The 23,755-nt window shown below is 39.7% G+C and overlaps 1 protein-coding gene across 1 annotated transcript in view; it reads left to right on the forward strand.

Annotated features, from left to right (window-relative positions):
* The first annotated feature begins 969 nt into the window (after positions 1-969).
* The window catches only part of EXOC4 (exocyst complex component 4), a 675,497-nt gene continuing 652,711 nt past the window's right edge, over positions 970-23,755 (forward strand). The window contains exon 1 of the mRNA XM_054564275.1: positions 970-1,108. Coding sequence (XP_054420250.1) covers positions 1,023-1,108 — 86 coding nt within the window. The 5' untranslated portion in view covers positions 970-1,022. The remainder of the gene's footprint in view (positions 1,109-23,755) is intronic.

A 23,755-nucleotide genomic window follows, 5' to 3' on the forward strand; every position in this document is an offset into this window, starting at 1 on the left:
ATTAGTTGATGAGCTATGTGCTTGCTGCTTCAGAACTCCAGGGCCTCCAAGTTTGCTTTTTATTCATCTCTGAAGTTCTTAATCTTTGCTGTTACTAAGCAGATCACCTCTTTCCCTCCTGCTCAGTAATTATTTTTCCTTCTGATTCTCTATTTTTCCACTTTCCATACGTACTCTAATCTTCGTTATTTGTTCATTTCATCTTCTAAATGAATGACTGAGCCAATAAAGTCAAATGCAGGAAATATGAAAATTTACCAGTAAAAGTATTAATAAAGCACACATGCACAATGTTGCTATCCATATTTTATTTAGCTTGGGAAGAAAAGGAATGTGTAATCTGGTCAGTTTTGGTTTTCGTTTTTTCGGTCTTGTCTTTATCAACATCCATTTACGTGTTCCTTTTAGGATTATCTGGGAATATAGGGACACTGAAAAATGATTGAACCCACATAAAACAAATGTAAAACATTTGGGTTTAGAGAATATTAAAGAGAAGCATTCCTGTCTCTGTACATTTTCGCATTTTACAGGATTAAAAAAAAACACACTACTATGTTTAAAGTAAAATTTTGCCCGCAGACATCAGGCATAGACCCCGCCTCACTTAAGTGCGCGCGCGCGCGCATCCCCCCTCCCTCCACCCCCACCGCCCCTCACCGGCAACATCAGGTAAATTTGACTTAAAGATTGATATAATTCTAAAGACAAGGAAACAAAATAGCTCAAGATCAGAATATATATAAGTAAGACACTCGTTAGGAGACTTCACAGAGCAGCTCCTGGTTTGCGTTTCTCCGCGCCCAGGAGCCGCGGAAGGAAAACTACAATTCCCAGAGTGCTTCGAGGGCGCGTCGGGCCTGGAAACGTGCTGCCCGGGGCCCGCCCCCTCACTCCGGCGACTGGAAGAGAAGTTCTGTGAGCTTCTCCTCTCCCATTGGTAGGCTCTTGGAGAGGTCAATTACAGAGTTCCCGTTGCCTTCGGTTCGTTCCAACCCACGGGTTCTCCGCCCGGTACCAAGATGGCGGCAGAAGCAGCTGGTGGGAAGTACAGAAGCACAGTCAGCAAAAGCAAAGACCCCTCAGGGCTGCTCATCTCTGTGATCAGGTGAGGGAGGCAGGAGGCAGGGTCAGGGGACAGGGGACAGCGGGCAGCGGCTTGACCTCCGCTTTGGAGGGGATAAGGGGGAGCCGGGTTCCAACCTGCCGACCCTCCCCTTCCCTCCTTGCCTCCTCTCAGCCCATCCCAGGGTCCCCACAGACCCCCCTTTTCTCTGGGGCTGGGTTAGAGGGAGGAGCCCCGCCTCAGTCTTTTCTGTGGAGTGTCCGGCCCTAAGAGCACGCTCGCTGTTCGGGCTTGTAGAGAAAGCCAGGTGTGTTCATTTATTCCTACCACGTTGATTTGTCGATTGCTTTCTGCTGCGCTCACCGAGGAAGGTGACCACCTGTGAATGGCCACAGCCTCACAGGCAAGAGCCTGTAGTGAGCTGGTGGAAAGGCTGTGGGTTTGAAGGCACACATCCGTTTCCGATTAGTATTCTGTCTTCCTATCCCGGTCTATTCCTAAAAAGAAAAGAAAAGAAACAAATTTCAAGTTACAGTCTATGCATATTGTTTTCCCAGAATATATATGGTGGTAATGGGAGTGGCAGGCCTTTTATGGGGTTTTTTTTTTAAGTGAAATAAATTGTGGATGGGAGAACCCTTTCAAATAACATTAAGGATGATAGAGGGAATGACTAAAAACACTTGAAAGAAATATGAAACGTTGTTACGTTGTTGACATTTCAATTTCAACTCGGGTATTTTCCGTAAAATAAAACGTGAATGCCCCCAACCTATGCCAGACTTTGGATTGAATTCTTGAGGACTCTTGGAGAGTCCTGATCTTTTTAAAACCCAGGCCCAACAGTGTCTTACAGTTAATAAGCTCTCGAGTGAATGAACAGACCACTATTCCCGGACTGATAAAGACCCATTTCATAGGTGTTATTTAGGGAGCTCTAGTATAAGATTATGGCATATTAAATCATTACTACAAAAAAATTGAGAGGTTTAAGACAATTCTCAGTATGGAAATACTTAATATACCTGGTAGGCCAAGCAGAGAAAATGCTGTTCTATTGTGGACACAGTTTCTTGCTGTGATAATACACAGGTGGTGTAGATGTTTCATGATACTAGGATATTTGTAGCTTCCCATCCTAATTCCCTGTGGAAATATAATACATGATTTTTTCGGATTCTTCTTTGAACTTGTTTATGGTTATCTACCTTGCAGTCAACATTCATTTGAACAGTACATATTTTTTGCCTGTTTGTAGGATGGTCCTGGCACTTACATGTACTTTGGAAATATTTATTTATTTAAAATATTTTATTTATTTTTAGAGAGAGAGGAAGGGAAGGAAAAAGAGAGGTAAAGAAACATCCATCTCTTGCCTCTCACATGTGTCCTGACTGGGGACCGAACCTGCAACCCCTGTGTCTTGCCTAGGAATCAAATCGGTGACCTTTAGCTTTGTCGACTAACTTAGCCACACCCATCAGTGCCTTTGGCAATATTTATTGAATGAATAACTGAACGTCCTGAGTTTTGCAAAGACTAATCTAACATGATGCTACAGTAGGCTATACTTACAACATAATATTCTAGTACCCGATACTTATAACATGTTATAAAGTAGACTGTATTTGAGGGATAAAATATGTAAGGTAAAAACTATGACTTAAGACGGGAAGAGACAGATGGGATATGATGGGAATCCAGGAGAAGGAGTAATTACTTCCAGTGGAAGTGGAGTAGGGAATTAGGCACGTTAGCAGCTTTATAAAATGTACCATCTCACTGGTGTTCTTATGATTCTGTAGGCTTTACCCATTTCTTTTATGCTGTATGTCAGTTTTCTTGAATGCAGTTAAATTTACCCTAAATGCCCTGTATTTAAAAAAAGTATTTAAAAAAACAAACTAAAGCCCCCGCCCCATACCGATTCAGAAACATACATTGCTTTTGGTTGCCTTTGTGTTGGAAATTTCCCAACACTGTGTGGTGTAGAGTGTGATTTTGTGGTTATCCATCCATTTCTTATGCCCATGTGTATTATTTTCACATTGCCACCATGATGTAGTCCTAGGAATTTTCTACCCTGATTTCTGTTGCATATTCTTGTTTTCATTTTTCTTCTTTGTCTTTGACTGCCTCAGACCATTTGAAGAACGTTTTTATTTTGTTAAATCTGTTACGAGCATGATATAAATGGAGTATCCACACATAGCATTCTAGGCAGGTTTAGTAGGGATTGGGGTTCATGTTTACATGTGACCTTTTTAAGCCTGATGTTGATATCGCAGTGTTGATGTGTGTATTTAATTTCTTTGAGTCACAGGAAAATTTGGGGGTTGGAGTGAGGATGTTACTAACTCACTGTTCTTGTTGTTTTCCTCCCTGATGTGCTTTTGAATGTTCGCAGTGGTTTAAATTTCATAAACAGAGCAGTGAATGAGAGGCAGATGGTAATATTACTCTGGTGTTTGGGTTGGAGGAGGGTTGGGTGCAGGTATTTCAGGGAACGGAACAGGGAATGTAGTTGCTAAGAGACTATATCTTCAAATTTCTCATCACAAGAAAAAATTTGTAATGTGAGGTGTTAGATGTTAACTTACTATGGTAATCATTTGCAACATTCACATAAATCATGTTGTGTAATGTTATATGTCACTTATATTGGATTGGCCGAAAAGTCCTTTATGTTTTCTTCTGTAGATTGGCTGTAGTAGCACTTAAGTTGTCTTTAACTTCATTTGAAACAATTTTGTTAGATTCTATTCTGACAGCTCCAATAGGCATGCATTTAAAAAAAGGCTTATCAAATTGGTGAACTTTTGTGCAGCCATTTTAATATTGAAGGTGAAAGAAAATAACCAACATTTTCAGTGTACTTTGCTTTATTATTTCAAGAAAGGAGAAGACACAAATAAACACAAAGATTTATGCAGTGTGTGGAGATGATGCTGTGACTGATTGAACATGTCAAAAGTGGTTTGTGAAGTTTCTTCATACTGTCGACATTTTGGCCAAATAATTCTTTGTTGCGGGGCTGTCTTATGCATTGGAAGATCTTTAGCAGCGCCCCTCGCCTGTACCCACTGGAAGCCAATAGCGGGAGACAGACAACATACTCAAACTATCCAAATCAATAAAGTTATTGGTGAAAATGAAAAATGTGTCTTTTAGGGAAAGAACAGACTTTTTGGCCAACCCAATATCTCAATAAAACTAGAAAAAAAAAAAGAAAGGTGTGCATGTATATCTATTGTTAGTGAATTGTTCTGTCACTGTAGTTCTGCTCTGTCTGGTCTGTTCAGTTGTATTTTCTGTGTTACCAGCTTTATAGTATTGTACTTGCAGCATTATCCTCATGATTCTTAATTCATGGTATAAAATTTTGATTACGTCCTTTTATCCTTAACTGCTTTTCAAATTCTCTCTCAAATTCCATAGCTTTGAGACAAGAAACCTCAAAAAGGAAAATTTTTTTAAATCCTCACCTGAGGATGTGTTCATTGATTTGAGAGAGAGAGAGAAAGAGAGAGAAACAGAAACAATGATGTGAGAGAGAAACATTGATTGGTTGCCTCCCCTACGGGCCCCAACCGGGGATCGAACTCCCAACCTAGGTATGTGCCCTGACTGGGAACTGAACCTGCAACCTTTTGGTGTATGGCACAACACTCCAATCTACTGAGCCACCTGGCCAGGGCAGGAAAACACATTTTAGACTCATGTTTATAAAGTCTGAGCTCCATCTTCAGGATACATGGAATTGTATGGGCCAGTTTTCTCTCATGTTTCCTTGCACTTACCATTTTGTCACAGAAAATTACGTGTTAGTGAAAGAGTCCACTGTCCTTTGAAAAGTTTGCTTAATTTAGCTTTGTCTTTTTATCACTGAGCAGTTGTTTTTCTTTTTTGAAGAGTGAATTAAAATTTCCCCCGTAATTTTCTTGTTTGGATATGTAAAAAAATGTCATTTCTATACTATATTATGTACTAACATAAGTTTTTCTGTATTTTAAATGCTATTCCTATTAGAACAGTTATCTTTTAACTGGATAAAAAAAGTGCAGGTGAATAAGAATTTGACCCAAGGAACAGAGTAGGTATAGACATGGAATATCCAAATCTCATTGCTATTTCTAACCGTGATACCAAATGGTTAAATAATGACTATTTTCCAGTGTAGTAGTCCATCAAAGTAATTTAAAGATGAAGTATAGTGTAATTGTAATGAAAGTATTACATTTGGCAGATGAGTATTTTTTAAAGTACCTTGAGACTCATAAATGAAAGTCTTAGCCACTTAAAAAGTATTTAAAAAAATATTTCAGGACAGTCAGCTATTTCAAAGGTTGTACTCCCATGGCTTGGCAGAAAAGGTCCTCAGGAGGGGCTTGGATGAGACAGAAAGTGCTTGCGACTGAGTCTGTTGGGGGCTGCTGCTAACTGCAGTTTTTGGTTTTAAGTCATGCCATTGGCCCCTTAAAATAGAACTAATTGGGTGGACAGAGTCCTCATTACCTGCTGATGTACAATTTGGACGGTTTTATGCCTGTGCGTGCACACAGCATCTTTCTACTTTACGATTGATCCCCCCACCCCGACCCCAACCTTGTGTTTGGTGTGGATTTGGAACAGGAAGCCTTTCTAAACAGGAAGTAGGCAAGATGGCACTTGGGAGATGCTGTTTTGTTTTTGTGAGTTCTTGTCAGATTATTAATTGGGAAATGAGTCTACCACTTACTGTTAGGTGATTTGCTTTCCAATTAAATATTGACTGTTCTCTTTTTAAGTTGGTCATTAATAGCCGGTTTAATTGGGAAGACAAACTTGGCCGTGACCGAGGAGACCTTAATGAAACCCCGGAGCAGAGCTTTTGTAGACAGACCCTGGCTACAGATGTCATGGAGGCTTGGAGGCAGTTGAAGGCTCACGTTTTCACTGACTTTCAGGTCTTCACAGAAGATGGAATTTCAAAAACTTAGGGAATCCTTTATTGTGGACACCTGTTAAGTTCCTCAGAGAGTATTTGGTCAAGCCCACATTTAATTCAAAGGAGACTTTGTTGAAGGGGTCCAGGCTTTGAGGCGAGCTTTGAACAAAGAGCTTTGAGGTTCCTGACACAGTCTGTGGCAGCCAAGAGATGTGGACCCCGTTCAGAGCAGAGTCCCGGATGTGTGTTAGCCTGGCCTCCAGCGCCACCTTCTCTCTTCATTTGAACCTGTCTCAGAATAGCTTTTAGGGTTTCCGGCTCCCTAAAAACTACCCTGGGGTGTCTTGGCACTAGTTTGAAAATTACTACTAGAATACCTGGAGACTAAACACTTTAAACTTTCTGGAAGTCCTGGGATATCTGATAGCATATGTGGATGTAAGGGGGAAAATTCCATTTTTTTTCCCTGGCTAAACATGCAGAACTAATAGCCTGGGAACCCATGTTGTACTTTCTAACCTCATGTATACTTTTTAACATTGGAATTTCTTGGAGGCCTTGAGGCGTATGGTTTTAATGTTGAGTGACTGGTCAGTTTTTTTCTAGCTGTTACTTGTAGGTGGGTGTGGTCACGGCCTCTGGTGGGCAGTGCAGTATAGTTAGTAGAAACTTACTGTATTATCTGTGTAAAGTAACCTTGGACCACTTACTTAAAACCATCATATCTCACTTTCATATTTGTAAAATGAGGTAATAAGGTGATCTGCTATGGTTTTTGGGAGAATTAAATAAGAGTAAATGAAAGTGCCTATAATAGTTTGGCATAAAGAAGGCACTCAAAGTTCTGTTCTTCATTTTTAGCATCCACAGCTTCTCTGGCTAGAAACTTGATTTTAATGTTTGCTAGACAGCAGCCAGGTTATGTTAATTTTCCTCCAGTGCTATCCTGGCCAGGTTGGCTAGAAAGTTTGATTGAAGTTGTCAGAATGTTCTCTTTGTGCCCAGAGAACCTTGTGTAGTTGAATTTAGATGGTTATTATTTGATAATTTGAGAGTCAGGTAAAGAAGCTAGATTTAATGCTTGCTTTTGTGAATATTTTGTGAAACAAAATATAAACCAACAGGAAATATGGAATAGATTAGATTACAGATACAAAGAATGTAAACAAGCCAATTGAAGGGCCTGTGATCTCTTTGCCTAGATAACTCTTGCTGCCATCAAAAAATTATACCTATGATTCCTAAAATTATATGCATAATTTTCTAATATTAGTCACATATTTTAAAAATTCAAATATTTGAAGAGAAACAAAATAAAAAGAAATGAAGGCTTTTCTCCCTGTTCATTTCCTTTCTGAACTACAATATAACCCTTTTAAGTGTCTTGTGGTCCCTTGAAGAAGATAGAAGACTATATGTAAGTATGTGTGAATGTATAATCTTAACAAAAGAATATGTATTTAATATATAAGTATAATGTTTATGGATTTATAGATACTTAATGAATATTCATAAAGATTATAATATACAGGGTCTGGCGCAAATAATGCCTCTTTTTTTATGAGCTGGCAATCTATATCAAATCTTTTATTACAAAATCTTAAGGATGTAATTCTGTAACATAACATCACACACCAGTATACCATATGGCATTTTAGGTGAATTGTTCAAATTGCTGTCCATCTCCTGTGAGACATTCACGTCTCCTACCAACTACAATCAGTGGTGTAACTTCTGCTGGACCCTGTATATTCTTTAAACAAATGGGATCGTACTCTGTGTGCTTTTTAACCTTTGTTCGTTTGTTGCTTTTTTTTTTTTTTCCCCTTCTTTTATTAATATGCCTTGGAGATCTCTTCTAGCAGCACACATGGATCTTGGTCATTCCTTTTTGTGGCTATGTAGCGTTCTGTCATGGATGCACCACAATCTAGTTAATTGGTGGCCACCTTTCATTTAGTTTTTAAACACTTTAGTTGTTTCTTTGTTTCTTTTCATCTTCTGTTGAAAATATATTGCTGTGGGGATCCATGTACATTGGGGGTATGGCCATGGAATAGCTGCGTCGGAGTACGCACATGTGTCCTCTGTATTTTGACAGAGCCAAAATGTCCTTAAGAAAGATGGTGATTTACACTCCCATAAGTGGTGTGTTAGAGTACCTGTTTTCACACCTTTCCAGAAACTAGATTTTTATAAAAAATTATTCAAGTATAGTTAACATACAGTATTACGTTAGGTTCAAGTGTAAAACATAGTGATTTGACATTCACATATCTTAGGATGTGATAACCATGATGTCTAGTAATCAGTCTGTCACCACACAAAGTTATTACAATATTATTGACAATATTTTCTGTGTTCTACAATACACCTCCATGACTTATTTATAACTGGACATTTGTACCTCTTAACTCTTTTTCACCCACCTCCTTCCAGCTGCCATCAGTTTATTCTCTGTACCTGAGTCTCTTTCTGTTTTGTTTTGCTTGTTCATTTTCTTTGTCCTTTTTAGATTCCACATGTAAGTGAAATCATAGAGCTTTTGTCTTTCTCTGTCTGACTTATTTCACTTAGCATAATATCCTCTAGGCCCACCCACGTTGTTGCAAATGGCAACATTTCATTCCTTTTTATGGCTGAGGCATATTCTATTGAATGTATATATAGTGTATGTGTATACACCCCTGCCCCCACATCTTTAGAAACTGGGTATTTTTAATGATTGTCTTTATTAAGTATGCTCTACTAAAAAATGAAGAGGGGACTGTGTGTTTCACTGCCATTTAGACACTGCTGTTCAATGTATCTGGGTACACGTGTTTTGCAAACATTTTTTCCCAGTCCGTGGTTTGCATTCTCATTCTCTGGACAGCATCTTTCCCAGAGCAGACGTTTTTTATTTTAATGAAGCCCAGCTGATCCATTATTTCTTTCTTTGATTGTGTCTTTGGTATTGCATCTAAAAGTTATTGCCAAACCCAAGATCATCTAAATTTTCTCCTATGTAACTTTCTAGAAGTTTTATATTTTGTGTTTTATCTTTAGGTCTGTTACTGATTTTGAGTTAATTTTTCGTGAAGGGTGTAAGATCTGTGCCTAGATTCTTGTGTTTTGTATGTGAATGTCTAGTTGCTTCAGCACTGTTTATTGAAAAGATTTTCTTTTCCCCATTCTTGACCATATCTTGGATCTTCAGCAATATTCCATGCTTGTTCTCTTCTGTGCACACTTGTCATTGAAACATTTCCCATTTCCCTTTACAAAAATTGTATTGCAGAAATTTGTAAAAAATAGTCATAAAAGAAAAACATTGTGCAATAGTCTCATTTTCCAAAGTATTTCCTGTTTTCCTTTTTTAAGGTTTTCATGTTGACCTTGTCCACATATATGCAAAGATAAGTTAACATTTTTTAGCATAACAAAATTTTTTCATGTTACTATGAAATCCTTGTAGCTACAGAAATACTTATTAAGTGGGAGAATTAAAAATACAGAAAATTACAGAGAAGAAAATATAAATTACTCATATTTTCTTCATCCAGAATTAACTACTATAAAGTTTACTACCATTTAAAAAAATCATTGTATCATTATAAAAAATAGTATGCACTCATTAAAGGTATTCAAACAATAGAAATGCAGAAAAATGTGAAGATAAAAATAAAAAAATTATTTTACTTTATCCTTTATAAGTTTCCTTCACTGAAATTTGATGAACCTAATTCTAGACATATCTCTCGTGCACATTTGTACATTCTCCAAATTTCTCTCTCTCTCTGTGTCTGAAATGTTGGATAGATAGAAATAATTTTTTAATAAATATGGAATCTTACTCTGTATGCTAACTTGTAGGCTTACCTTGTTTCCCTTTCCAGGTATGCAGATATATAGTAAAGTGTACATATATTAAATATATAGCTTGATGAATTTTTACCTGTATAACTACTACTCACATCAAGGAAGAGAAAACTTCCAGCTCCCTGTCAGTTTTTTTCAAGTTGCATGTGTATGTGTGTGAGGATATTTTCTTATTCCAACACCATTCATGGAAAAGTCTATCCTTTCTTTAATGAATATCTTGTGCATCTTTGTCCAAAAGTCATTGACTAATGTGGGTCTCTCTTGACTCTTAGACTTATCCATTCATCTTTTCTTAATGATAATACCACAGACTTGATCACTGCTTTTATCATAAAGTTTGAAGGTGTATAGTGTAAGCTCTTCAACTGTATTCTACTTTTTAAAAGTTATTTTAGCTGTTCCAGGTCCTTTACATTTCTGTATCCATTTTACAACTAGCTACTCAGTTTCTACAATAAAACCTGATGGGGTATTGGTTGGGATTGCATTGGATGTACAGATTAATATGGGAGAGTTGACAGTTTAACACTATTAAGTATTCTGATCCATGAACAGGGTCTATTTCTCTATTTAATTTTTATTAGCAATTTTTAATGTGTAAATCTTACATGTTTGTCAGATTTCTCTCTTAAGTGATGTAGGCCACTGAATGCTGAGGTTCACTTTTTCTTCTGTTTTCTTTTCTTGGTGTTTTATATAATTTGTATTGTCGAGTGTTCAAGGTCACTAATCTTTTCTATAATTCCTCATCTGTTAATTCCATGTAGTGTCATTTTTATGCTTTGTAGTATTGATGTCTAAAACTTTGATTTGGGTGTTTTTAATAAAATGTATTTTATTGATTATGCTATTACAGTTGTCTCAGCTTTTCCCCCTTCACCCTCCTCCACCTGGTACCCCCCTTCCCTCCAGCAATTTCCCCTCTTAGTTCATGTCCATGGGTTGTGCATGTAAATTCTTTGGCTTCTCCATTTCCTATGCTATTCTTAACATTGCCCTATTTTGTGCCTACCAGTTATGCTTCTTAATCCCTGCACCTTTTCCCCCATTCCCACCCTTACTAATCCCAGCTGATAACCCTCCAGATGATCTCTATACCTATGATTGATTCTGTTCCTGTTCTTCTTGTTTGCTTAGTTTGTTTTTTTTTTAGATTTAGTGGTTGATAATTGTGAATTTGTTGCCATTTGAATGTTCATAGATCTTCTTTTTCTTAAATTCCTTTAACATTTCATGTAATAATGGCTTGGCGGTGATGAACTCCTTTAGCTTTACCTTGTCTGGGAAGCACTTTATCTGCCCCTCAATTCTAAATGATCGCTTTGCTGGACAGAGTAATCTTGATTGTAGGTCCTTGATTTTATCACTTTGAATACTTTTTGCTAGCCTTTTCTTGCCTGCAGAGTTTCTTTTGAGAAATCAGCTGTTAGTCTTATGGCAACTCCTTTGTAGTTAACTCTCCTTTTCTCTTGCTGCTTTTAAGATTCTCTCTTTAGCTTTTGGCATTTTGATTATGATGTGTCTTGGTGTGGTGCTTTTTGGGTCCAACTTGTTTGGCATTCTCTGTGTTTCCTGGACTTGGGAATTTTTTTCATTATTTTTTCAAATAAATTTTCAATTTCTTGCTCTTCCTCTTCTGGGATCCCTGTGATTCGGATGTTGATATGTTCGGAGATGTCCCAGAGACTTCTCTATCCTTGTTTTTTGAATTATTGCTCCTTCTTGCTGTTCTGGTTGAATGCTTATTTCTTCCTTATGTTCTAAATTATTGATTTGAATTCTGGCCTCCTCCCCTCCACTCTTGGTTCCCTGTAGATTTTTATTTCACTTAGTGAACGTTCATCTTCCTTTATGGTGTTGCCGTACTCAATGAGTTCTGTGAACATACAAATCACCAGAGTTTTGAACTCTGCATCTGATAGGTTGATTATCTTTGTTTCATTTAATTCTTTTTGAGGAGTGTTGTTCTATTCTTTCATTTGGACCATATTTCTTTGTCTCCTCAATTTGGGAGCCTCTCTGTATTTGTTTCTGTGTGTTAGGTAGAGTTGCTTTGACTCCCTGTCTTAGTAGCATGGCCTGTTGTAGAAAGGGCACCTGTAAATTGTGTGGAGTGGAGCCTTGGTAATCACCAGGGTGGGGCCACCTGCTTCACTGCTTTGTGGCTCTGAGTCCAGGGAGGGCTTGGAGAGGGCGCAGTGCACCTGCCTGGCCTCTGGAGGTATGCCCAGAGCTCACCCCATTTCCAGTTATTTCACCCCCTTCCTATGTGTCATTAGCGCCCTTCCACCTGTTGCCCTGGTGCTGAATCCTGGAGGAGGTGGTTTGCGTATGTTCTAAGACTGTGTGGGCCTTTAAGGTGGAGTCTCCTGAAAATCTGGCATTTTCTTCCGTTGCCCCAACCTCCACTGGCTTTTTACAGCCAGAAGTTCTGGGGATTTATCATCTGTTTTATTTTTGGGTTAGTTATAGTAGATTAGTGTTCCCTGCCCACCCCACCCCGCTTCTTTTACATGCCTTCCACTCCTTGGTTGCCAGATATTATAAATTTTACCTTGTTGGGTACTGATATTGGATGTTTTTATTTGCTGTAAGTATTCCTGAGCTTTGTTCTGGGATGTGGTAACTTATTGGGCTGGCCGAAAAGTCTGCTGCGTTTTTTCCATAAACTAAAATACACATTTTTCATTTTCACCAATAACTTTGTTGATTTGGATATTTTGAGTATGTTGGCCATCTCCCACTGTTTGCTTCTAGTGAGTAGAGGCCAGGGGTGCTGATTAAACACCTTCCAATGCATAAGACAGGCCCACAGCAAAGAATTACTTGGCTAAAATGTCAATAGTGCCAAGAACTTTGCAAACCACTTTTGACACTTTCTGTCCGTCATAGCACCTTCTCCATATACTGCACCAATCTTTTTTTGTGTTTCAGTTGCGTTTTTCTTTTTCTTGAAGTCATAAAGTGTAACACACTAGAAATGCTGTGTATCTTCTTTTATCTTCAATATTAAAATGGCAGCACAAAAGTTCACCAATTTTGATAAATTTTTATGTTTTAAATCAAGCTGATCTTACAGCTGTCACCATACAATCTAACAAAAATTGTTTCGAGTGAAGTTAAAGACAGCTAAGCACTACTGGAGCACGGTTGGGCAAAAAAATGTAACAGACCTTTTGGCCAACCCAGTACGTGTGAACAGTGTGGTCTTTTCATGTTCAGAGCTTTAGTCTAGGGCCAATTTTGTTTCAGCAAGATGGCAAAATCCTGTTGAGTACTCTTTCCAGTGCTCGGTGAATGATGAGACTTTGGTATGATTTCAGATAATCGTTCCCATTAATCCTTTTTTTCCCTGCTTTCTTAAAAATTGTTAGTCAGTTACAGTTATCCCCATTTTCCCCTCATTACTGTCCCTCGCTCTACCCATCCCAGACTTCCACATTCAATCCCCTGCCCCCTTGTCTTTGTTCCTGGGTCCCTTATACATGTTCCTTGACGTCCCTTGCCCTTCTTTCCCCTGTTATCCCCCCCCCCCCCCCCCCCCCCCCGTTACTGTGAGTTGGTTCTTTATTTTCATGTCTCTGGTTCTGTTTTGCTCTCTTGTTTGTTTTGTTGATTAGGTTCCACTTATAGGTGAGATCATATGGTATTCATTTTTCACTGCCTGGCTTATTTCACTTAGCATAATGCTCTCCAGTTCCATCCATGCTGTCGCGAAGGGTAGGAGCTCCTTCTTTCCCTCTGCTGTGTAGTATTCCATTGTGTAAATGTACCACAGTTTTTTGACTTACTGATGGGCACTTGGGCTGTTTCCAGCACTTTGCTATTGTATATTGTGCTGCTGTGAACATTGGGGTGCATAGGTTCTTTTGAATTGGTGTTTTGGGATTCTTAGGGTATTATCCCTGTAGTGGAATTGCTGGGTCAAAAGGTAGTTCCATTTGTAGTTTTTTGACGAAATTCCATACTGTTTTCCACAGTGGCTGGTCCAGTCTGCATCCCCACCAACAGTGTAGTAGGGCTCCCTTTTAAGGTGGTTCTTTTCTGGCCTTGAGTAGTTTCCTCCCGCGCAGGCGCTGACAACGTCTAGTTGACTTAAGGAAGATCCTTGGCAGACCTCCAGCCGTCTTTCAGGAGTTGTCTTCTCTCCATACCTCTGCCCTGCGAGCTCTTAACTGCCTTAATGTTCAAGTTTGAAACCTGTTTTGTTTTGTTGTAAGTTGTTTCAGATGGTTGCATATGCTCAGAGTGGAAGAATAAAGTAATCAGAGGTGTGTAAAAACGTATGATATGAAAATGAACTAGGCATCTTGGCACAGTTAGTGTTCCTGACTTTTCAGTATTTTGCAGTGCATTTAATTAAACAGTTCAATACCTTTAATTCATGTAGTACTTTTTCAGGAACTTTTCCTTCAGATCTCTTAGAAATGTTTTGGAACTTCTATGTCTGTTTATGTATTTCTTTATTTTTAGGAATATAGTTCTTTTCTGTTTTGCTTATTTAATGACTGTGATAGTATTGGTAGTTGTTAGCCCAAGGTCTCATGGAGTGATAAATAGGTTTTCTTGGAGTGGCGTAGTATTTTGACTGTCTTTGTTGGTGGTCGTTTTGTTTTGCGTGCATTTGGATGCTGGCGATCTCTGCTTGCGTTTTTTCAATTTGCAGTGATGAGCTCGCCACCATCCCCCGCCCCTTGTCCTCTCTTCTGTTGCTCTTACACTTTGAACTGCTTTCAAGCCATGACATGAGTTATGACCTTGGTCTTTTTAGTAGCCAATCCTTTATTTGTAGGGAATTTCACCTGAAGAACATGGAAACTCACCATTTAACAGGAAGTTTTAAGGGAAAATCGTTGTGTACCATTTGACTTGGTAAGAAAATTTTAAGATCCTTAGGACAACCTTTCCTGACTTTTATTTATTCTTTTTTTTTCCCTTGTTTATTGTATTACGATTGTCCCAATTTTTCCCTCTTTGCCCTCCTCAGCCCCATTATTCTTTAAAAATTTTTTTTATGAAGCTGTTGCAAAAAATAAAGTGGCACATAATTCAAAAGATGATTTTCTATTTAAAACATTGTGCCTGTCACTGTGTTATGGGAGACATTTTTTTAATAGTCAAAATACAACTTGAGAGCTCACTAGAAATACCAGATCTCAGTTACCACCTGATCTACCTGACCAGAATCTATGTTGATTTTCAGGTGATTCGAATGCACTTTAAAAAACTAATTTGCATTTTAACTTTTAGAAAAAACTGAGGTACTGGCATTTTGGCTTTGTTTTTTTGGACAGAAATCTGTACCAGTAAAAATGATATGTCTAAGATTTGTTTCAGAATAAATAGGGGAAGAGAGTTTGAGTCAGTGAAAGGTGAAATAGGATTGGAATTGTGTTTAGTTGCTGAAGCTGGGTTTATTCAACAAGTCTTAGTTTTTGTACGTGTTTGAAAGTTCTCATAAAAATGTGTGTATGTGTGCTTATGTACATACGCTGGGGAGAGGGTGGGGTCAGGATGACTAGGTTCTGTAGATGAATCAATGACAGAAATGCTAAATAATTAATTTTTCATGTCCTGGCTGCCCGGCCTCTACTCTGCCCCCTCCCTCCCAGAGCCACCTTGCACACGAACATGTTAAAGTCCCCTGGATGTCTGCGGTTAAGACGGAGCCTTCAGTTTGTGCAATCCAGAATTTCCAAAGTAACCTGTTACCACACAACACAACACCTATTAGTACCTTACACGACATTATTTCTGAGGAACTCATCAGAGACTCCACATTAGGAAATAACACACATCCTTAAGATGACCGAATGCCGTAACAGAGACATTCTCCTGGAGGTGAAAACTAGGGTCACTGTGGCCAGAGCTCTGAGGAGAACATGGGGCTTCAAATGGAAGAGGGAGGAGAGGTAGCTTGGCTCAGCGAGGGTAGGAGTAGATTTTAACTTGACTTTGTCAACCGGGGGCTCAGTTTTATACGTTAGTGGGGGTGATTTTACTTAATTTTAGATAATGGCCTTCTCTGTTGGCTACGAGATTTATCGCTTTTGATCCCCAGAAGTGTTTTGTGTAACCAAATTAATTGAAATAGTGAAAAACTGCATGTGTTTGGTATAGTAATTGGCCCTAAGTGCTGTCTGAAGCAAGAGACCACTGAATTTTCAATTGACTTTAAAGCAGAAATGGCTTACTGTCACTTGGTATTAAATGAATCTTTTTGTACTGAATTAAGTAAGGGATGTTGTTTCTATGCATTAGAAAACTTTTTCAGAGGGACTTGCTTGTCATTGTGAATTGCTATCAGTTGGGACGGGATTATCCTGTATTTTGTGGGCTCTAATAAGACATAATTAAGAAACAAACAATTTCAGTGTATAATTGAATATAATAAAATTGATCTAAAAATGTAATGTAGATTTAGTTATGTTTCAAGTGAAGCCATATCTTGTATGATTATATAACGGTACACGTCTCAAACATTTATTTAATGTGGTTTTTTAACAGAAACTCAGAATTATGATGAGGGTTTATTATTTTTATAATTCTTTGGAAGCATTAATAGGCTACTGATCATACACAGAGTGCTCTGCTTAGTATAAAAGGTCTTTGAAGACCTCCTTCTCAATTTGTTTGGTTTGTATTAGCAATCTTCCTTCCTCCTCTTCAGCCTCTGCTCTCATTCAGCTCACACTTACTGACTTCCTTTAGTTCCCCCGGGGACAGAGTAGCCTTAGCTCTGTGTTGCTGTCAGGCATTTCAGTTTACTGGTTTGCATTTTAAAGGAAAGAAAAATCTGATGCCCACACTTTGAAATAAGGGCTAAGTAGATATTAGGTTACACTAACCTAGTATCTTCTGGTTAAAAGCAGTTTGGGACCGAAAATAGGGTAATGTTTTGAAGAATGACGTCAGCTCTAGGCTCTTTGTTCTTGCGTTTGGGATCAATAACAAAAAGGAATGTTATGTTCTAGAAAGATCAATAAACTAATAGTTAATTTTTGTCTTACTTGGAGTGAAGTTCTGATTAACCTTTGAGTATTTGTTGAGAGTTTTCAAATACTCAGTTTTTGCCTTTATGATAATGTTAGAATATTTAAGAAATAAAGATGACTCCTTATCTACTGCTTTTTCTGTTATAAATGAACAAAAGTTAGTTAGAATTGTCCCAATGAGAGAGAAGGTAGCAGTGATTGAGGGGTGGGGTGCAGGTGTTTGATGGCATCCAGTTTGGTGCTCAGGGACCCCGTCTTTTTTTTTTTTTTTTTTTTTTTACTTTGCAGAATGGGGATGGATGAGGGGGTTTGATTCTTATTGCTGATTGCGCTCTGTAGAGCTCTAACTTCCTGATAAGTGATTTTGGGATATGAGGAGCCTTGCTTGTAATTAGTTTTTCTGAGTTGCTTGAAGGGACTTTCATTAATTGTTTTGTTAATCTTTATTTTTCCTGGAGGAGAGGTCACTGGATGCCAGCAAGGAATGCCCTTCATAGATAGTTAAGCCTATTAACTGTTTTCAGAAAGCATGACTTAATGCTCGTTATTCTGCGGGTGTCTCCAAAACTCAGGTGTATCATGTTAAGTATTTCATAGAACAGGTTAATTAGTGTAGTTATCTGAAGCTGTATTAGGTAGCTAATTCTTGTGGATTTGCCAAAAATCTGTATTGCTATGGCCAAGGGAGGGGGTGACTGATAACATGTCTTGAGAATTTACCCAACCAAACTAGTACTACCTGTATTTCACAGGGTGTCTTAGTCTGCCCAGGCCGTAACATAATAGCACAGACTGCGTGGCTTAAACAACAGAAATGCATTGTCTCACAGTTCTGAAGGCTAGAAGTCCAAGGTCAAAGTACTTTCAGGGTTAGTTTCTGGGGAGGGCTCTCTCCCTGGCTTGTACATGGCCGCCTTCTCCAGTGGCCTCACGTGGCCTTTCCTCCCTGAGTATGTGGGGAGAGAGCTCTTTTGTGTTTCTTCCTCTTCTTGAAAGGACACCCAGTTCTGTTTGACTTATGTAATCTTTATCACCTCCTTTATAGACAGCATCTCCAAATATAGTCACAGTGGGAGTTCGGGCTTCAAGATGTTAAAGGGGAGGGGTGTCACAATTCAGTCCTTAACAGGTGGAAATCTGGGGACTCATTACTGTGTTGGAGGACCCTAAATTGCTTCCATCGGGACAGTCCTTCATTACCTGTAGGTAACCTTGAGGCGCAGGCAAGAGCCCTGGCCAGGCTCCTAATTTTTCATAATTGGTTGTCAACCTCACTGCATGCTTTTCTGGCTTATGATGTTTCACTAACCTGCTAATCCCAAATATTTGCATTGTAGACTCTTTTTAAAAACAACTTCTGTCCAGTCACCTTGAACTATTAAAACGTTTGTTGAGAGGAGGAAATTTATAAAGCATGATTTGACCCTATTTGGTCCTATAAATTCCCTAATTTCTATCCATAGGTTAAAATGGATCATTGGAAAAGTTCTTACTTGGACTATATTCAGAGTCTTTCAAAATCTGTAGGTCTGAGTTGCATTTTAATGTTATGTTCCTGAATGACTTACTAGGAATGGTTATATAAAATTTATTACTTTACTCCCAGAAGGTTGTTGAGGACATTGTTCACTATATTGTATAATGTTTTCTTTATTGTTTTAAGAGAAAGATTTCTTTTAGAATTTAAGACTTGTTTCAAGTTCGCTTCCTCAGAGGAACTGGAATCTATCTTTTTGATAGTGGCAACTGTATTACTGGCTATGTTCCCTTTTTGCAGTAGCTACTAGGAACCTCAGAGTTAGCTTGAGGGCTGATTTCATATAAACTGTTTGCTCAAATCACCAGCACACCTGTGTTTTACATTTATATGATGTTGTTTTGCCCTGCATCTTTTTAACTAATTCTACTTTCTCTTTTGTATTATCTATATTCTTGTATAAACCATCTTGGTTCATTTTTGGAAAGAGGTAGGATAGAATTAAAATGACACTTGGAAGCCAGTATTATTATTCAGTATTAGTACTCCTATGAAATCCTGGTTGAAGACTATTGTTCTTTGCATGGGTGCTAACCCCCAAGTGGGTTGAATGAACACTTTCTGAGTAAAGCTGTAACTGATCTGGCTCTCAGCTTCCTCCCTGACCTCATCTCATCCCTGTCCCCTTTCCTGTTCTAAAGCCACGTTGATCACCTTGCAGTTCCTTTGAACAGGCCAAACATGTCCTGCTTCAAGGCCTGCCTGTCTTCTGTTCTCTCTGGAATCGGCGTTTCTGGACAGTGCCACCTCCCACCCCTCGCCACCTAGAAAGCTCCAGTCAAGTGTGTCTTGATCTGAGAGGCCCTTCCTGGTCTCCAAGTGTGAGATCGCCCCTCCCGCCTCCCCTGCCTTCCATTTTCCACTGCTGCTACCTCCTGGCCTCCACGTGTCATGTTTCTCTGTGTGTTTCATTGCTTCCCCAGGAGAATGGAAGTTTCATGAGGCAGGGACTGGTTTTGTTCACAGCTGGATCTCCAGCCACTTAGAACGGGGCCTGCTAAGGAGTAGGTGCTTCGTGACTGTCTGTTGAATGAATAAATGAACTAAATAGGGTCACTATTATTGTTTGTCCTCGTCTAGACATTTTTGAACAGGCACTGCTCTGTGGGAGATAACTCAGTTGCAGTTGTTTCTTAAGATAGGAAACTGCCTTCTGTGCCTTCCTCAGACCCTGCATCTGCCTGCTGCTCCTTGTTTAGCTTTTCCTGAGCCCTTACTGTGCCCAGCCACATAAGAATACACAGATAAGGTCTGATGTCAGTTCGTACATAAATATCCTCAGGGACTTTTGAATGAAGGAGGCTTTAGGGAATTTGGGCCCACAGTGTTGTGATTCATGGGTGATGTGTTTTATTCCTAATGGTGTGTGTGTCTGCACTTTGATGGCACTTTATGTTTTACAAAGCCCATTACACACCTCTCCGATCCTCACCACTACGTGGTCAGCCAGGAACTCTTACTCTCTTGTCTGTTTGACAAGGAAAGAAATAGACCCAGAGAACTTAAGTGACTTGTCCCAGGTCAGACCTCATGTTTGACATATCTGATGAGAGTAGGAAGAAGCTTTCCTGGTGTATTTCTTAATGGCAGCATTCCAGATTCGTCATCTTTCTTGTGTCTTCTTCTGTCTTTGACTGAAGGTTACTGGTCTTCTTGAATGATGGGTTCCCTTTGGGTGACTACCCTTATTCTCATAGGTGTGCTTTTTCTTTTATTCGGTCTTTCTTTTGTCTTTTTAAAGAGTAATAACGACTTTTGTGTATGTTCTCCTGTCTGCCCTCCATTACTCTATTAAGTCCAAAGTGAAAACAAAATTGCTCCATTGAGGAGCCAGGAGTAGTGACTAGTTATTTTCTTTTCAAAACACTTGACTGGCTACCCTGAAATACAGAAGTTGATATAAAAAAAAGGAAACTGACCAGCTTAGTTTTAGATCTGCAGTTGTTTGTGCTGGACTTCGCTTGTTTTTAGGGCTTGCTTGGAGCTGATGACTCTGAATTCACTAGAACCATCTAACATCCTAGTAGGAGTTGTTAACAATGGCTTAACATGTGTACCACGGTCCTTTTAGCCCATTAGGTAAATAAAGGTCTTCCTGGGAGTTCATTAGTCATGGTTAGGGATGTATTTAATTTACCATGCAAAATACCAGTGCTGTCTTAGCAAAAAAACATTCTTAGTGATCCCAAAATGTCTTTGTGTACAACTTAACTGAAATCTAGTTTACACTTTTATGTTCCTCCACGAACTTGGCAAAGTTTGTAAATCATAATGGTTTTGAGATAGGGATGGGAAAAAAATATATAAAGAATGATTCCATAACTTGAATGCATCTTCGGGTGGCAACGTTAAACCATTTGTCATCTGCTCATGTCTTTTAGCTCATGCTTTTTAAATCATCTTGTCGAGATTTGACGTTCCTACTAAAAATACTGCTCAGTGCTCTTTTTTCCATCTTTAGCTATGAACTCTTCCCTCTGCATGTGAGCTGCAGCTTGATTATGGTCTAGTCCTGCAGCTCAGCAGCTGAAGGCAGGAAAAGTAGGATTTTGTAACATGTTGGAAAAGGCAAGGGCTTTGGAGTCAGATATACTTGGCTTTGATTCCAATTCTGATATTATTAACTGTGCCTGTGTGAGAGTTATTTTACCTCTCTGTTCCTCTGATTCCTTATCGGTAAAAAGGGTGGTGATAATTTTGAGGATTGCCTTAGATTAGGTGTGCAAAATGATCACTGCATTGCCTGGTGTGTAATAGACGTTCGATTTATACCCTGTGCCTCACTTTCATCTTTTCTTCCCCAACTGTAGGACACAGGAATGCGTGTAAATTTCTGCACTCAGTTTTAAAATTTTCCAAGTAGAGGATGAGTGAGAGCTGGTGCTTGCTAGGACTTAACGTCCAAGGGATCTTAGTTAAGTTTTGGATTCAATAAGAACAATGCAGTGTAGCTTTGGGCTAGTGCCCATTTTTATGAACTATGACATCTCTTTCTGTATGGACTGGTCACACCACATGAAGAGCATGCTGTGTTCAGTTCTGAGTACCTCTTCCCAAGAGGCAGCATAGGGAGGCGTTTAAGAACCGGATGTCCCAGGTTCGAGGTCTGACAGCCACGTGGCAGCTCTGTGCCTGGAAAACACAAGCCAGTCTCTTCACTGGTAAAAAGAGCAGCAATAACGGCACCTACCTGCACAACCAGGAATGAATGAATCATTTTGTGTCAAGCACGCAGATTAATACTGGGCACGGAGTAAGTTCTAAGTGAGTGTCAGCTGCTTTCGAGGGGACCCCAGGGGAAAGCAGCCAGGATGCTGTGGAAGTTGAGGAAATTGGAGGTGTTTAACCTGAGGAAGAAAGAAGGGTTGAGAGTCCTGTACCATTTAAAGAGAAATTTTAGGGAAGAGTGAATAGACTTATTTTGTGTTACTGGGAAGAGTGGAACTAGGATCAATGAGTAGACATACAGAGGCTTATTTTATTTTATTTTTATTATAATGAAAGGCTTTGTAATAAGAGGAGCTGTTCAGAACTGCAGCGGATTGTTTGTGGGCTGGTGAGCTCGCCATCGCATGGAGGCCTAGAAGGCCAAGGAAAGGATCCTGGCCTGGCTGGAGGGGTGACCTACGTGACAGGTGGTCTCTTCTGCCCTGCTGTCAGTTCAGATCAAGTGACTGGCTGAGAGCAAGATAATTTCGCACTGAAATTTGCTGGGTGTTGGTAGCATGCCTGGGAACTTTCTCCCAGGAGGCAGTCTCTTCTCCTGGTCTATCATTCATTCATCTTGCAGATAGTTGTTGTGTGAGACATTATATTTCGGGCCTTATATTGCTGAAATGAAAACAGATTGAAAATGAATTTGTATTTAGCATACATCATGCAATTCTTGGAGAAACCCAATGAGTTAAGTTCCCTTTTGGGAGACAGTTCTCCTTGGGAGTGTTGTGTTTTGGGAGTTCTTTTGAGCAAAGAACTGGGTGCCTTTTGTTTTAGAGTATCTCGTCAGGAGGCTTGCTAGCAGGCATCTTTGGAAGGTAGAATCTGTCTCTCTAGAGCAGAGGGCAGGAGTGTTTACTGCCCAGCATAAAAGATTTGGGTTTCTAAGCTCGGGGTTCTCTCCGGTAACTCGCAGTGTGTGCATAGGCATCCATTAGGGCCCGTTAGTGTAACCCCAAGGGACGTGGGGGAAAGGACACAGAACAAACAGGCTGGTGCTCGTGCCACTTGCTGTGCTGGGAGTAATGAAGGCCTTAGTCTCTGCCCCAGGAGTTTTGTGTCTTCTACCAGCATCCGTAAAACTGTGGCAGGCTAACTCATTAGCTTGTAAGTAGGATAAAAATCTCAGGCTCTTCACAGTTGTGGACATTAAGGAGGAGTGAAGTGAGAGTCAGAGAGGCCCCGGGGACAGATGATCTAGTGTTCCGGGGTCATGAAATCCGAGCCCATGTCTCCCGAGGATGTCCTTTCCTTCCTGTTGTAGAGAAGTGCTCCTGCTTTTACTGTTTCTCCCGGTGCCACCAGAGCTGTGGCCACCCCAGCTGCGAAGGCCCGCAACAGCAGCTGACACCTGCTGGGTGTCAGTGATACGCCAGGCCCTGTCTCATCTCACTGAATTCTAACCAACTGCACTGTAAGGCAGGCATACCTCCTCTCTCCATTCTGTAGATGAGCAAAATGAGACACCATGACCGATATCACAGGGGCAGGAAATCGTGGACTCTAACCCAGGCAGAGTGACTGCAGAGCCCGGGACTCTGGAGCAGTGAGGAGCGAAATCTGAAAACAGACCTGCCTGGGTTTTGAATCCCTGTACCGTGCCCTCCCTTCCTGTGTGAGGTGGGGCAAATTCACCTCTTCAGCCGCCTTCAGCCCTTCGCATCTGTAAGAAGGCGAGGGAACGCAGCGATAGGACCCACTCCATAGGGGTCTTAGGAGAATTAAACTTACCTGCATTCTATCAAGTCTGTAGCACAGCTGCTTCCTGGCAGCTAGTAAGCCTCTCTAAACATGAGCAGCTAGTATTATTATTTTTTATCCTTGCTGCCTTCCTTTCCTTTAATTAAAAAAAAAAACTTTAATGGTTTGTACTCTCAGAGTTCTCTAATGTAAGTATTTTTTACCAGAGGAAAATTGTCATTCAGCCCAGTTTACATCAAGAGGATGAATTTCAGATGTGGGGCAACACTGGCACAGGCTGTTTTCCTTATATAAATATTTTCTCTAAAAATGAAAATAGCTGAAACCCCCTATAGACTCAATTTACTCTTCAATCTTCATTTTAGTAACCCCTTCTCTTTCCTAAACAACTCCTAATGCTCCAGTAATGTGTTCCCATGACAGCTGATGCCCAAGAAGATGTCCTTTAC

Source organism: Pteronotus mesoamericanus, unplaced genomic scaffold (assembly GCF_021234165.1).
Source record: "Pteronotus mesoamericanus isolate MK-2021 breed Mesoamerican mustached bat unplaced genomic scaffold, CSHL_Meso_final scaffold_85, whole genome shotgun sequence".
Lineage (NCBI taxonomy): Eukaryota > Metazoa > Chordata > Mammalia > Chiroptera > Mormoopidae > Pteronotus > Pteronotus mesoamericanus.